Source organism: Saccopteryx bilineata, chromosome 7 (genome assembly GCF_036850765.1).
Source record: "Saccopteryx bilineata isolate mSacBil1 chromosome 7, mSacBil1_pri_phased_curated, whole genome shotgun sequence".
In the NCBI taxonomy this organism is placed as follows: Eukaryota; Metazoa; Chordata; class Mammalia; order Chiroptera; family Emballonuridae; genus Saccopteryx; species Saccopteryx bilineata.
The window spans coordinates 25,502,326-25,516,329 of NC_089496.1; the positions used below are offsets into that span (position 1 = coordinate 25,502,326).

At 45.4% G+C, this 14,004-nt stretch overlaps 1 protein-coding gene across 1 annotated transcript; it reads left to right on the forward strand.

The window, feature by feature from the left end:
- Position 1: 1 nt before the first annotated feature.
- On the forward strand, positions 2–13,358 carry PEG10 (paternally expressed 10). Its single transcript, XM_066238741.1, is given in 3 exon segments — positions 2–230; positions 7,135–8,303; positions 8,306–13,358. Coding segments are annotated over 3 exon segments (2,343 nt in total). The 5' UTR covers positions 2–225; the 3' UTR covers positions 9,475–13,358.
- The last annotated feature ends 646 nt before the right edge of the window (positions 13,359–14,004 follow it).

Sequence of the window (14,004 nt, forward strand, 5' to 3'; positions counted from 1 at the left end):
CTCTCGGTACACGCGCTTCAACTTCGGTTGGTGTGTGTCGAAGAAACCTGACTGCGACCTGGGAAGAACAGCGGAGAGGGTCCACCTAGCCTTGCGAAAGGTCCGCTGAGCGGGCTCGCAACCGGAGCTACTCCGGGCTGCGGAGCACCCAGCGGATCCCACGCCTGGCACAGGTGTGGGACCCCATCCTTCCTGTCTTCGCAGAGGAGTCCTCGCGTGGTGAGTATGCGGTGAGAACGTTTTTTGTTTTTTGGGTTTTTTAAAGATCATATTCAATCCCCGTTTTTATCGAGAGCTGCGGGAGATGTAGTAGAACCCCTGAATGTCTCCACGCAAACCTTGTCACGCCTTCACTGGCAGTACCCCAAAAAGGAGTGGAGAAACGAAGCCTTCAGGGCTTTGATTTCCACGTCCTAAGTCCAGATACGGGCTGTAGACAGACATGAGCTGCAGACGGACATGAGCTGCAGACGGACATGAGCTACGGACCAATTTGTATTTTGTTCTTCAAATGCGCTACAAAGTGATACGCGCTACAAACTAATTGGCGCTTCATGCGCTGCAGATCGATAAGCGCTTCAATCGCGCTATTGACTGATAAGCGCTTTAATTGCGCTACAAACTGATGGGCACTTGAGTGCACTACAGACCAGTAGAAACTGCCGCGATATATGAGCTGCAGACTGATTTGCGCTTTAGAAGCGCTACAAAATCTGACTTGTAGGTTAGCGCTACAAAAAGGATACGATTGCACTACAACAGCGCTTCATTGCGCTTCAAGGCACAGGAACTGCAGGGGTACAAGAGCTGCGGAACAGTTTATACCTTCAAATGCGCTATAAAGTAATAACAGCTGCAGGGATATCCAAGCTGCACTGTTTGGCGCTACAAAGAAACCAGCTCTAGAGGGATATGCGCTGCAGAGTAAAATTCCTCTTGTCTTCTTAGAAGGGGAACCCCACCTTTTGTCTCTTAACACCTTTTGGAATGGCTCCCACTATGTTTTTCTGCAGGACGGTTCTCTGCATGCTGTTGGTGGTAGACAAAATGGAGCCCTGGGCAAAAATTAGTGTTTAACATTCTGCCCACACAGTTCCTGCTATAGCAGTGGAGTGGAGGGGCCCTGACTTGAGCGTAAAAGGGAATATTTTAGCGATGGCAGAGCAGGCTCCCTTGCCTAGCTGCGCTACATGGAAGTGGTGGTATAGTTGGAGAGGGCGCAAATCGGCGTCCAGCAACAGTTTGTGGAAACTGTTGGTTTGCTTAGTTTTGGGGGGGGTGGATCTGGAGGGGATTGCTCTTGTTGCGTGAAATGATTCTGGCTGTTGCGGGCTGGTGGGAGGGGTTTGGGAAGGGGAGATCTTGGGAGAGGCGTGCAGCCAGTCTCAGACCTGCCCCGCCCATTCTAGCGCGCCTTCTCTGCAGTACTCACTCAGAGCAGGTTTAGCGCCTCCCAGCGCCTACTTAGAGCGCGCCTTCTCTGCGGCGCGCCTACCCAGAGCGCGCCTTCTCTGCGGCGCGCCTACCTAGAGCGCGCCTACCTAGAGTGCGCCTTCTATACCCTGCCTCCCTAGACCCCGCCTCTCTAAGCCTCCCTCCTCCCAGGCGGCTGGCCAGACCCCGCCTCCCCCTGAGCCTGCCTCCTCTGAGGTAATGCTCCTAGACCCCGCCTTCATAGCCCCTCCTCCCAGGCGGCTGGCCAGGCCCCGCCTCCCCCTGAGCCCGCCTCCTCTGAGGTAATGCTCCTAGACCCCACCTCCATAGCCCCTCCTCCCAGGCGGCTGGCCAGGCCCCGCCTCCCCCTGAGCCCGCCTCCTCTGAGGTAATGCTCCTAGACCCCACCTTCATAGCCCCTCCTCCCAGGCGGCTCACCAGACCCCGCCTTTCCCTGAGCCCGCCTCCTAGGCAGCTAGTCAAGCCCCGCCTCCCTGAGGCCACCTCCTCTGAGGTGATGCTTCTACACCCCACCTCCATAGCCCCTCCTCCCAGGCGGCTCACAAGACACCGCCTCTCCCTGAGCCTGCCTCCTCTGAATTGGCCTTGGGCCCCCCCCCCCCCGCCTCTCCCAGAGCCGCATGCGCCTGCGCAGTGTGAGCTCCCCAACCCATCAGAACCAGCTCTGCGCCTGCGCGCCTTCACTAGCTGAGCCTGGCTGCACAGCCCCACCGCCCTCCTGCGGTTTCTCTGCTGCATTGGTTTTGCATTTTAACCACAAATGTCTAATAAATATAATAATAAGGAACAATTAACAATAATAATAACTTATCTAGAATCCATAAGCACTTTTTATAAGTGCTTTGCATATGTTAAGTAACAATCCCACAATTTAAATTCCTGATAGTGGGTTATATATGAGTCTTAAGCTGACATGGCTGGCGCCTCTAAAGGCAGTCTAGCTAAACGCTTTTACTATAATGAAAAATAACATATTTAAATAATTTAACACAGCATTGTTTTTTTATTTTTGCGACACTACTGGACCTTTGTGGTTATCACTACTGGAATCAGATGCCTTGGTGGATACAGGAGTTTATTGGAGTTTAAGTAGCTTACTGGTGCTGTTGGCTTGGCCTCTGAGCGAGGATGAGGTGTATCTGTGTGACTCTGAAGCCCTGGTATTTATTAATTGTGCCTGGCATGTGGTAGGCACTTATTAAATATGTATAAAATGACCAGGCTAAATTGTTTTATTCGGTGTTTTCCTTGGTGTCTGCAGATTTTTTCTGGTGATTTGCTGCTGTTGGCTCTTTCCTGCTTATCTCTCTGACATTTAACAGGATCAAAGGGTGCATTTTTAAACTCCAATAATGTAAGCTGTAATTAATACAAAAAAACTAAATTAATTTAAAACACTTGAAATAATTAGCACAAAAGCTAATTACTTAAATTTGGGGCAAGTGGATTATTTAATGGTACATAATTGTCATATTTAAAATTTGTAATGTAACAAAGTGGCTACATTACAAAATGTAGATTGAGGGTTTTAACTGGCATTATTAAACATCTTTATAAAACAAATTTATATTTTACTGCCAGTCTGATGTACCACATGTTTCTAACTAAATAAAAGAATTTTAAAACCTGGTTCCATATATTATAAACCATGAGCCAGGACTTTGTTATGGGGGAATTTGAAGTTTTGGCTCCCCCAAATCTATCACATTTCGCCCCATCCCCAACAAATACACAAACATGTGCTTATCATAATTACAGCTTTCTGTAAGTCCCCAGGCCCCTTTGATCCACCTTGGCACCCTGCCCCTACTCCTGTTGGAAATTATGTATCTGCATTGTAAAGAGGTTCAAAACAATGGTAAAAACAAATGCATATTAATTAACGTATTTCACAAAGAGTACACATAGTACTCAAAGAGAAATGTGGACATTTGAAAATGTAAAACAATGAAGAGTTGCTTAATGAAGTGTTATTTCCTAATGGGATGTCTAATGCAGAGTGGTTTTTGGCTACTGTTGCTCTTTGGTGTGTTTGGGGAATAGAGACTTTTAGAGTTCATCCTGAAGAGTCAAATATTAATATATATGTATTTAATTCCTAAATGACTAACACTGAACTCTTTTTCATATGTAAAAATGGCGTCTATTTCAGGTGACTTGGCTTTATGCTGTGTGTCCTTTCAGGCTTTAGGAATGGGGCCTCTTGACCCCTGCCTCCCCAATTCAGCCCCTATTAAAAGGGCATTTAAGGAGCAATAGTTTTGTAATTCAAATCCAGTGGCAGTGCTCCTGTTCCCTTCTTAACTTGTGCTCCAGTTGCTGTTAAACGTTTAAAAACTTAACACTGATAGTTAACCTGCCCCCCCCCCCCCCACTACTCTAGCACTTTCAATGGGTCAAGTACTCTTCTATGGGCATTTCTCTCTTTTAGGACTTAAAGTCCCACTCCAAAATTGCAATTCCTGAGGGTGGGGGCCTGAGGCCTGATATTAGTAAAAGTCAAGGGTCTCTAACTGGTGACCTTGCAAGCCACATAAGGCCCTGAATTTGTTTGATCAGCACTGGATTAAAAATGTTTTTCAAGAATCTAATGATTTGGGGAGGGAGGTCTGCATTCTTAAATTACATAGCTGCAACCCCTCCCTATTGTTTAAACTTCAATCTCTAATCAGTTTTATATTAACTTTCTGTCTTCCAAAAGCTTTTTAATTTTAAGCCTATATTGATCTTCTCTATCCCTAAACAATCAGTGATTGTTTGCTAATTTCGTAATATATTGTTACTTCTGACCCATCATTGTGTTTTGCAGATTTAAAACCATCAGACCTGGGCCTCAGTAAAGCCCACTCCAGTGACTGTGATTGACATGTAGGTTAACTTTCTTGACCTGGATCAGGGTGCACTGGCTCTTTTCAGAAATCTTCTGAGTTTTGAAAGTGTTAATATTGAGAGGACAGAAATGACACCTGAGTCACCTGACCTGTGCTTATTTGTTTTCTTAATGGGACAATAAAACTCTTTATGCATTAAACTTCATAAATAAATATTGCGACCTTATATTCTGAGCGTCACCAATACAATTGTCTTTAAGGAATTAGAAATGAAACTAAATATCAAACTATGATGTGTTAATTGCATCTTTTAATTTTTCTAAACTTGAATATTTTATATTAAATGTCAATTATTCATTGTTTTTATAGCCTAAGTTATTAAAGTAATTAAATAGAAAGTTAAAACTTAAAAGAGCACAGTAAATCTGTCCCTTAAGGACTCTGCTTTCTGAGTCCCACTACTTCAAGAGGCCACACCAACATCACAGGGTGTGGGGAAAGTTGGGTGTTGGGTATTGGGCGTGGGGGTTGGGTCAAGGGAGGGAACTAAGGGATTAGAAGGGCTTTTAAGAAGGAGGGGGGGGGAGGGAAGAGGGAGGGGGGAGGGAGGAGGGAGGGGGGGAGGGAGGAGGGGGGGGAGGGAGATGGGAGGGGTCAGGCATAGCTGAAGTTTGCAGGTATATTTGACTACTGCCACCTTTTAAAATTTTTTTCTTGTACCTTCCTATAGGTTGAAATAGTAACTATTAATTACCTAATTTCTCTGAATACACGTTTATCTTTGTGGTTTTATATTTTCTATAATTAATTTGGCATCCATTTTTACCTTTATAAGGTAGAGGAACAGGACTGCTGAGTTAAACTTTGGTGAATAGGCAGTCTGTCTGTTTTGTACATTTATATTTCTAAACTTTTGAGCACCTATCCTAATAAGCATTTGATGCTCATTAAAAAAATCACTGAAAATTTAAAATAATTAGGTTATTCTAAATACATTTAACACTATATTCAGAAAGGATATAGGCACTGAGTGGTGATTTGCTGTATGTGATTTATTGCCACCATACACATAATAAGACATTTAATTTCTCACCTCCTGTACCCCACCCCCAAACCACTTACTCCTAGGAAGGAGTTCAGCCCTATTCCACTCTTAAGTTACAAACTTTCAGGTGGGGGCTGCACTGACAAATCTTGTTTAAAAAGCCCAAGGATGGCCTGACCTGTGGTGGCGCAGTGGATAAAGCGTCGACCTGGAAATGCTGAGGTCACCAGTTCGAAACCCTGGGCTTGCCTGGTCAAGGCACATGTGGGAGTGTGGGAGTTGATGCTTCCAGCTCCTCCCCCCCCTTCTCTCTCTCTGTCTCTCCCTTTCCTCTAAAAAAAATGAATAAATTAAAAAAAAAAAAAAAAAAGCCCAAGGATTGCACACAGGTGACCTGCAAGTCAAATGAGTCTCTGGATTTGTTTAACCAACAGAGTATTAAAAAAAAAATCTTTAGATTGTTCTAGTTGCAGTACTTCCCTGTTTTAATCCCAACCTCTTTATACAGAAAGTTACCTTTCTGTTTTCTTATTAGTAACTTTATTAATATCAGCTAACAGTTATTGGAAACTCACTATGTACTTTACCTGCATTATTTAATTAAATCCTTATTATAAGTTTGAGGTGTACTATTGGGCTTCTTCCAATGTCCCATTTTACATATAGCCCAGCTCCTTCTAGGACAGTGGTTCTCAACCTTTCTAATGCCGTGACCCCGCAATACAGTTCCTCATGTTGCAGTGACCCCAAACCAAAAAATAATTTTGGTGGCTACTTCATAACTGTAATTTTGCTACAGTTATGATTCGGAATGTAAATACCTGATATGCATTGTATATTTTCCGATGGCTTTAGGCGACCCCGCCAGGGTCACGACCCACAGGTTGAGAACGGCTGTTCTAGGAGGTAGCAGCTAATATTTGTTGATTGCCTGCATAATAAGGAAGAAAACTGATATGCACAGGTATAACCATGGTGCTGCCATCTCTGTCCCATAGGGCAGTGATTTTCAACCTTTTTTGAACTGCAGCACATTTTTTACATTTACAAAATCCTGGGGCACACCACCTACTAAAATGGCACAAAATGACACTCTAACACAGTACATATTGTACATATAGTTAATAATATAGTTTCTAAATGTATTTATACTCACACCTTACCATGTCTCATGGCACACTAGTTGAAAAATACTGCCATAGGGAATTTTCTTTGGGAAATGAAATTATGGTCAACAAACTTAATGTAGACAATCCTGTGGGTTTTGTGGCAGCTTTTTTTTTTTTTCCCTGTTGGCTGGAATATTATTGCCTGTTATTCAGGTAACTTCTCTAATAACACTTACAATTTTGGCTTTGTGCAATTTATCTGGTAGCCATCTTTACCTTGAAAGTTTCTTATTCTGCTTGCTGGATTCAAAACTATTTGTTTGGAGTGTCTGGACATTCTTTTATAGTCAGTCACGTTAAGCAGCATGCTGTTAATACAGTTATGTATTGGTGAATTACAATGAACAGGTGACTTTTAAGGAGGAAAATGTCAACTGGACATCAAAAAGGTGCTTTTCTTTATTGTCTCTTTGTAGGGGTTTTGTTTATTGACTATTATAAGTAAGTAAAGAGATACTTTAAATACTCATGTATTTAAAGTACTTTAGTAGATACTTTAAATACTCATGTATTTAAAGTACTTTAGTAGATACTTTAAATACTCATGTATTTAAAGTATTTTATACTTTAAATGCTAAAATCTTCTCTGTATTATGCTGTGTATGTTGAAATATGCTTTTATCCTCATTTACAGAAACAAAAAACTTTTGAAAACAAAAAGAAGAAAGGGTGGAAGAGGAGGCCAGGAATCAGGCCTCCATCCCCACAGGAGTGAAGCTACACTTGGGAGGTCTCCTCCCACCCCACCTCTCACCCTGGGGCCCGACTGCCCACCACCTCCTCCTCCTCCCCCCCCTAACGACCCCTCCTCCTCCTCCGCACACAGCTGCCAGGGGGACCAGTACATCCCCAACCTGGCTGACGGTCGGCGGGGCGATCTCTCTGAAGAGATCAACAACCTTAGAGAGAAGGTCATGAGGCAGTCCGAGGAGAACAACAACCTGCAGAACCAGGTGCAGAAGCTCACAGAGGAGAACTCGAACCTTCGTGAGCAAGTGGAGCCCGCCCCCCAGGAAGAGGAGGACGACCTGGAGCTGCGTGGTGCTGCAGCGGCTGCTGCTCCACCCCCTCCCCCAGAGGACGAGTGCGCAGAAGACCTGCCCGAGAAGTTTGACGGCAACCCTGACATGCTGGTTCCTTTCATGTCCCAGTGCCAACTCTTCATGGAAAAGAGCACCAGAGATTTCTCAGTTGATCGCGTCCGCGTCTGCTTCGTCACCAGCATGATGACCGGTCGTGCTGCCCGCTGGGCCTCTGCCAAGCTGGAGAGAGCCCATTACCTGATGCACAACTACCCAGCCTTCATGACCGAGATGAAGCACATCTTTGAAGACCCCCAGAGGCGAGAGGCCGCCAAACGCAAGATCAGACGTCTGCGCCAAGGGCCGGGGTCAGTCGTCGACTATTCCAATGCTTTCCAGATGATTGCCCAGGACCTAGATTGGAACGAGCCCGCGCTGATTGACCAGTACCACGAGGGCCTCAGCGAGCACATCCAGGCCGAGCTCTCGCAGCTTGAAGTTGCCAAGTCGCTGTCCGCGCTGATTGGCCAGTGCATCCACATCGAGAGAAGGCTGGCCCGGGCGGCCGCAGCCAGCAAGCCGCGCTCCCCACCCAGCGCGCTGGCACTGCCTCCACCTGCCGGTCACCACCAGATGGACCCCACCGAGCCGGTGGGAGGTGCGCGCATGCGCCTGACCCAGGAAGAGAAGGAGAGACGCCGGAAGCTGAACCTCTGCCTCTACTGTGGCAACGGAGGGCACTACGCAGACAACTGTCCTGCCAAGGCCTCCAAGGCTTCGCCGGCGGGAAACTCCCCGGCCCCGCTGTAGAGGGACCTTCAGCGACCGGGCCAGAAATAATAAGGTCCCCAACAGATGATGCTTCATCTCACTTGCAAGTGATGCTACAGATTCATCTTCCAGGCAGACACAGCCTGTTCGTCCGAGCCATGATCGATTCCGGCGCTTCTGGTAACTTCATTGATCACGAGTACGTTGCCCACAATTTAATTCCTCTGAGGGTCAAGGACTGGCCAATACTTGTGGAAGCGATTGATGGACGTCCCATAGCATCGGGCCCAGTTATCCACGAAACACATGACCTGGTAGTCGACTTGGGAGATCACCGTGAAGTGCTGTCCTTCGATGTGACTCAGTCTCCCTTCTTCCCCGTCGTCCTGGGGGTACGCTGGCTGAGCACACACGATCCTAACATCACTTGGAGCACCCGATCGATCATGTTCGATTCTGAATACTGCCGATACCACTGCCGGATGTATTCTCCAATCCCGCCCACTCTGCCACCACCAACGCAGCCGTCCTTTTACTACCCAGTCGACGGATACAGAGTTTACCAGCCAGTGAGGTATTACTATGTCCAGAATGTGTACACCCCAGTGGATGAAAACGTCTACCCAGATCACCGCGTGGTGGACCCCAGCATAGAAATGATCCCTGGAGCACACAGTATCCCCAGCGGGCATGTGTACTCTCTGTCCGAACCTGAGATGGCAGCTCTGCGCGACTTCGTGGCCAGAAATGTGAAGGATGGGCTGATGACTCCAACCATCGCACCTAATGGAGCCCAAGTACTCCAAGTGAAGAGAGGGTGGAAACTGCAAGTTTCTTACGACTGCCGAGCTCCCCACAGTTTCACCATCCAGAATCAGTATCCTCGGCTCTCTATTCCAAATTTGGATGACCCGGCTCACCTGGCAACTTACTCTGAATATGTACCTCAAGTACCTGGATACCCAACGTACCCCACAGGTGGCACGTATCCGACCTACCCAGTCGGATTTGCCTGGTACCCAGTGGGCCGAGATGGACATGGACGCTCGCTCTATGTCCCTGTGATGATCAGCTGGAATCCTCACTGGTACCGCCAGCCTCCGGTACCCCAGTATCCGCCACCCCAGCCGCCGCCACCTCCGCCACCGCCGCCGCCGCCGCCATCCTACAGCGCCCTGTGAATACGGTCGTGGCCCTCAGAATCTCTGCCCTCAGAATGTGTTCCTGTTCAGCTTTCTCAATCAGTGACTGTGTGCTAAGTCGTGACTGTGTGCTACTGTATTTTCAGGCCAACCTGAGGTGCAGTCTTCTCTGAAATGGCTACAGAAGGTCAGGGTCACCCTGGGCTGGCACACATCCTAAAACCACCAAAAGAGCTCACTATTTCCTGGGAGCAACAGAATATTGACCAAATTAATCTCTCAATTTTCCACCTTAACTGCCAATCTAACTAAAATTCTTAATAAGTTTTACTTCCCAGAAAATATTGGAAACCTGAATTAATATTTACAGAGAAGCTGATACAAACACAAAAATTGCTGTTTTCTTCATGGAGGGGGAGACATGGAGGAGGAGGAGGAGGACATGACTTTTCATGGAGTTTCGGTACTCTCTTTACATCAGGGGAGGACCGATGCCTTAGTAAGGAAGCCACAACTATTGGTGCAGTGTGAAACGGCTTCCGTGATCTTTCTGCTGCACCCTTAGAAACTTCACCATCTTCAAACTTCTTTCATGGTTCCGTTAATTCTCAAGGAGCAGCAACTTGACCAGTTCTCCCAGGAGCAGGCAAAATCCCTGCCTCAGAAACACCTCAGGCCTGAGAAGGAAGCACCCTTTCTTGCATGTTGAGTGTGCCTTCACATGCTGGTGCAGATGACGTGTATGTACCCAAGAACTCTGGCTTGGTAACAACACCTTACCATCATCATGCCAGCAATGGCTTCCAAAAAATGTTAAACTGGTAATCAGAAACTGTTGATGGCTCCAGGTGTGTTAGATGTTTATGAGATGTTGCCACCTGTCAGTCATGTCTGAGGGCTAATGAGTAGCAAATCAATTACTGGATCTCTTGGGAGCTTCTGTGCACGTCTCTGCCTCTACATCTGGGCATTTCATCATCAGTCCCCTCACCGAACTATAGCATCAGGATGCTTGGAGGGGGGAAATCAGTTTAGCACCCACACCCACACTCGTATGCCTGGGAGGGATGTCTTTGAAGAAGAGAAATTGGGGCATTGGATTGTGTCTTGAGGACATGGACTTCTTGAGTGAGTTTCAAATCTGGCTGCCAGTGAATGAAAGACCTCAGAAAGCAACTCGAATGACTCAAAGCAACAGACAACACAAGCGTTGTCCTCAGTCCAGTGACATCATCTGGTGTCTCCTGGCTGCTTTGTGCTAACCTGGGACTGCCTGACTTCTTTTAGCCTGGTCCCTTGCTACTACCTTGAACTTGTTGATCTAACTTCTCTTTCTGTTTAATTCTTTACTACTGCCATTAACCCCACTACAGGATATGTGTCATCCTTACTGCCTGGTTGCTGAGACTCAGTTTTGCTGTCACGCACAGAGAGGAAAAGAAGCAGGCTTCAAGGAGCATGTGTTTCAGAACAGTTTAAGCGGTAGAAAACAACGTGGGGCATGTTCCCAATTGCCTGTCAGGAAGAGGAGTCTCATGGTGAAGTTTCTTTTTCATTGACATCATCTTTCCTATCTTCATTATCACCTATCCTTACTCTTGCATGTTTAAATACTTAAATGTTTTTAACTGTAGATTAGTGGTGTCCTTTAACAGTTTTAAAGTGGTGACTGCTCAAATTTTATTTCCATTGAATTATGAAGTACTAGTCAATTCTTATTGTGTTTAGAGTTAAGCTAATTAAAATTGACAAGTAATGTAGTGTAAAATATTTCCTTACTGTGAACACTTACAAACACTGTGAATGAGAGGCTCCTCGGAACTGGAGTTTTGTATAATAGTTCATCCTGTTCATCTTCAATCTTCTATTTTAACATCATATATAATTTCAATTTTAGCAATTAGGCCTTTAAAAGTCACACAGAATATATGCAAATTCAAAAAGGCTATCTGATTGGCTATTGAATCCAAAACTTTCTTTTTCTTTTTTCAATGGAATCAGAAAAGTTGTCAGTCACTCATGTGTTTTAGAGTATGTCGTTATTTTTTAAATGGTGCATTTGTGCTTCTGGACTGTTTTGAAGTGTCACTTCATTCATTTTACCTCAACCACACAATCCATCCTGCATATATTTGAATTGAAGTTGTGTTGTGTCAAATTTACAGTTGTGAATTGCTCTTCAAGCTGTAGGGGTCCTAGATATGGGTCATTGCAGCCACAGCATGTGCACACGGACATTTGCCATCACTGCAAGCAAAAGCCTGGAGACGCTGGCCAGCAACAGCAACGGTCAGGGGAGCACGGTGGTATGGGTTAACAACTCATGGATGAAGTCCCTGACACACGTGGTTGTTCAGAAAAGCTTGTGAAAAACTTTTGGCAGTGTGTACTATGCCCTATTGCTATATATGCTATCTATAAATGTAGGTGTTAAGGATAAGTAATCTCATTTATTCTATAGCATAAGAATTGTTAAGTTTCCTTTCAATTGTTGTGTTTTATTGCTGTTGATCAAATTTGTGTGTATTGGAGATTTTTAATACCTTTGGCATTGTCCGACCAGAATGCCTTTAATCTTAAAGAGCCAAGCAATTAAATCTCTAAAGAAGTTAGAGAGGGAGCAAAATAAAAACATAAAAAGAGATAAGTCAATATCAGAATGTTTAAATGAAACCAATAGTCAACCCTTTGGAACAAAATGACAGATTTGACTGACTTTTGGCCCAAATTTGCAGTTAAAGAATCAAGGAAGAAGATATGAGCTCCCATTTTTAAGCAAACTTGGAGAGAACTAGCTAAGGTCATCAGGCTAGGATACTGAAGTTTACATATATTTCTAAAGGGTCGATTTAGTTTGAGCAATGAGGTATTTGTGTTAGATGCTGGAAGATGAAGAGTTAGTTTGATTAAGTCATGTGAGGTAGAACGGTGAACTAGCAGGTGCACGAAATAAGAGGGGCACATCTAATAGAGTGCAGTCTGGATTTCTGTTTAAGTTTGCAGGTACCTCGTAAGACTCCTGAATCGACCCAGTTGTCATCCACCACAGACATCTAACATCAGATTGAAGTCCAAGATTGGCAACAGAGAACACTGCTGGGAAAGACCTGGACAGAAATGAAGGACTACCTGTAGAGCCGAAAAGCTGGGTGGGAACCACACCACATTCTCACCTAAAGAAAGAAGGCACATCTGTAGGAATGAAAGTTCTTTGTTGCTTCAGATTGTAAAGTGCTGTTGAATTGGTCTGTGGGAAGTTGTATTGTTTTTACTTCTTTATATAATCAGTTTAAGTAAGAGGGGATATATCTAATCATAAGTAAGTTTAGGGTGGGAGGGATTAAGTAATCTTAAATGGGTGGGGTTAGTTAAACAGCATGATTATTAGACATGTGTACTTGTGATCCTTTATTCCGTGATAGCTACCCTTAATAATTTCAAATAAACTCGGAGGGAACTGCAGGGAGATTAACCTATTTAGGGTCATTTGAACATAGATAAAACCCTAGTGGGATAAAGTCCAAAGATTATTGGACAGATCATCTAATAAAGGCTCTTTGCCCTAGGCATTAACTCCAGGGATGGAGATTATGAGCAAAGCCTTTAGAGTTACGGGGATAGATACCCCTTTGAGAAATTCTTGCTGAAATACTGAGCTGAAACACATTAACAATGATGAACTGTGAATACTTGTAGAACTTACATGAAAATGATGAATAAGAAAAGTTGCTCCCATCAGTAGCCCTCCTCTTTACCCCTACCTCTTCTCCTGACCCCGATACTTCCTTCCTGCCCCTGTCCCACATCCCTGCCCTTCCCTGTTTTATTGCTGTATTCTCTTTACTCTGTATTTCTCTTAAATTACTAATGTTGCATTGATTATAATAAATTCAATTAATAAAGATTTAGTGGTTAAGTGCAAATTGTGTCCTGATCATTTCAGCGTCCACCAGCATCAAGGCAACAGGGTGGGGAGTGGGGTGGGGAGTGAAGAGGGGAGAGAGTGGACAGGGTGGGAAATTAGGGGGTGGGGAAATGGACATGGTAGGGGAATGGAGGGGTGGGGTGGGGAGTGGACTGGGAGGGAAGTTAGGGGGTGGGAAATGGACAGGATGGGGAAGTGGAGAGCTGGGGAGTGGAGGGGGGTGGGGGGGACTGAGGGGGTGGGGAAATGGACATGGTAGGAGAATGGAGGGGTGGGTTGGGAAGTGGGGAGTGGAGGGGGGTGGGGGGACTGAGGGGGTGGGGAAATGGACATGGTAGGAGAATGGAGGGGTGGGGTGGGGAGTGGACTGGGAGGGAAGTTAGGGAATGGACTGGGTCTGGAGTGGACAGAGGAGAAATTGTTGGGGTTGGGGGGTGGACAATAGTAAGTCATGATGGGGAAGAGTGAGGGAAGACTGAGGAGGGTGGGGCAGGGGAGGGGAGAGGTCAGAGGATGGGGTAGGGAATGGGAAGAAGGTATGGAGTGTGGAGTTGGGGGTAAGTTTGGAAGTGGAATAAAGAATACATTCATCAAACAAGCCAGTCTCAGTTATCCAGGATTTTTAAGGAATCAACTAAATTTTC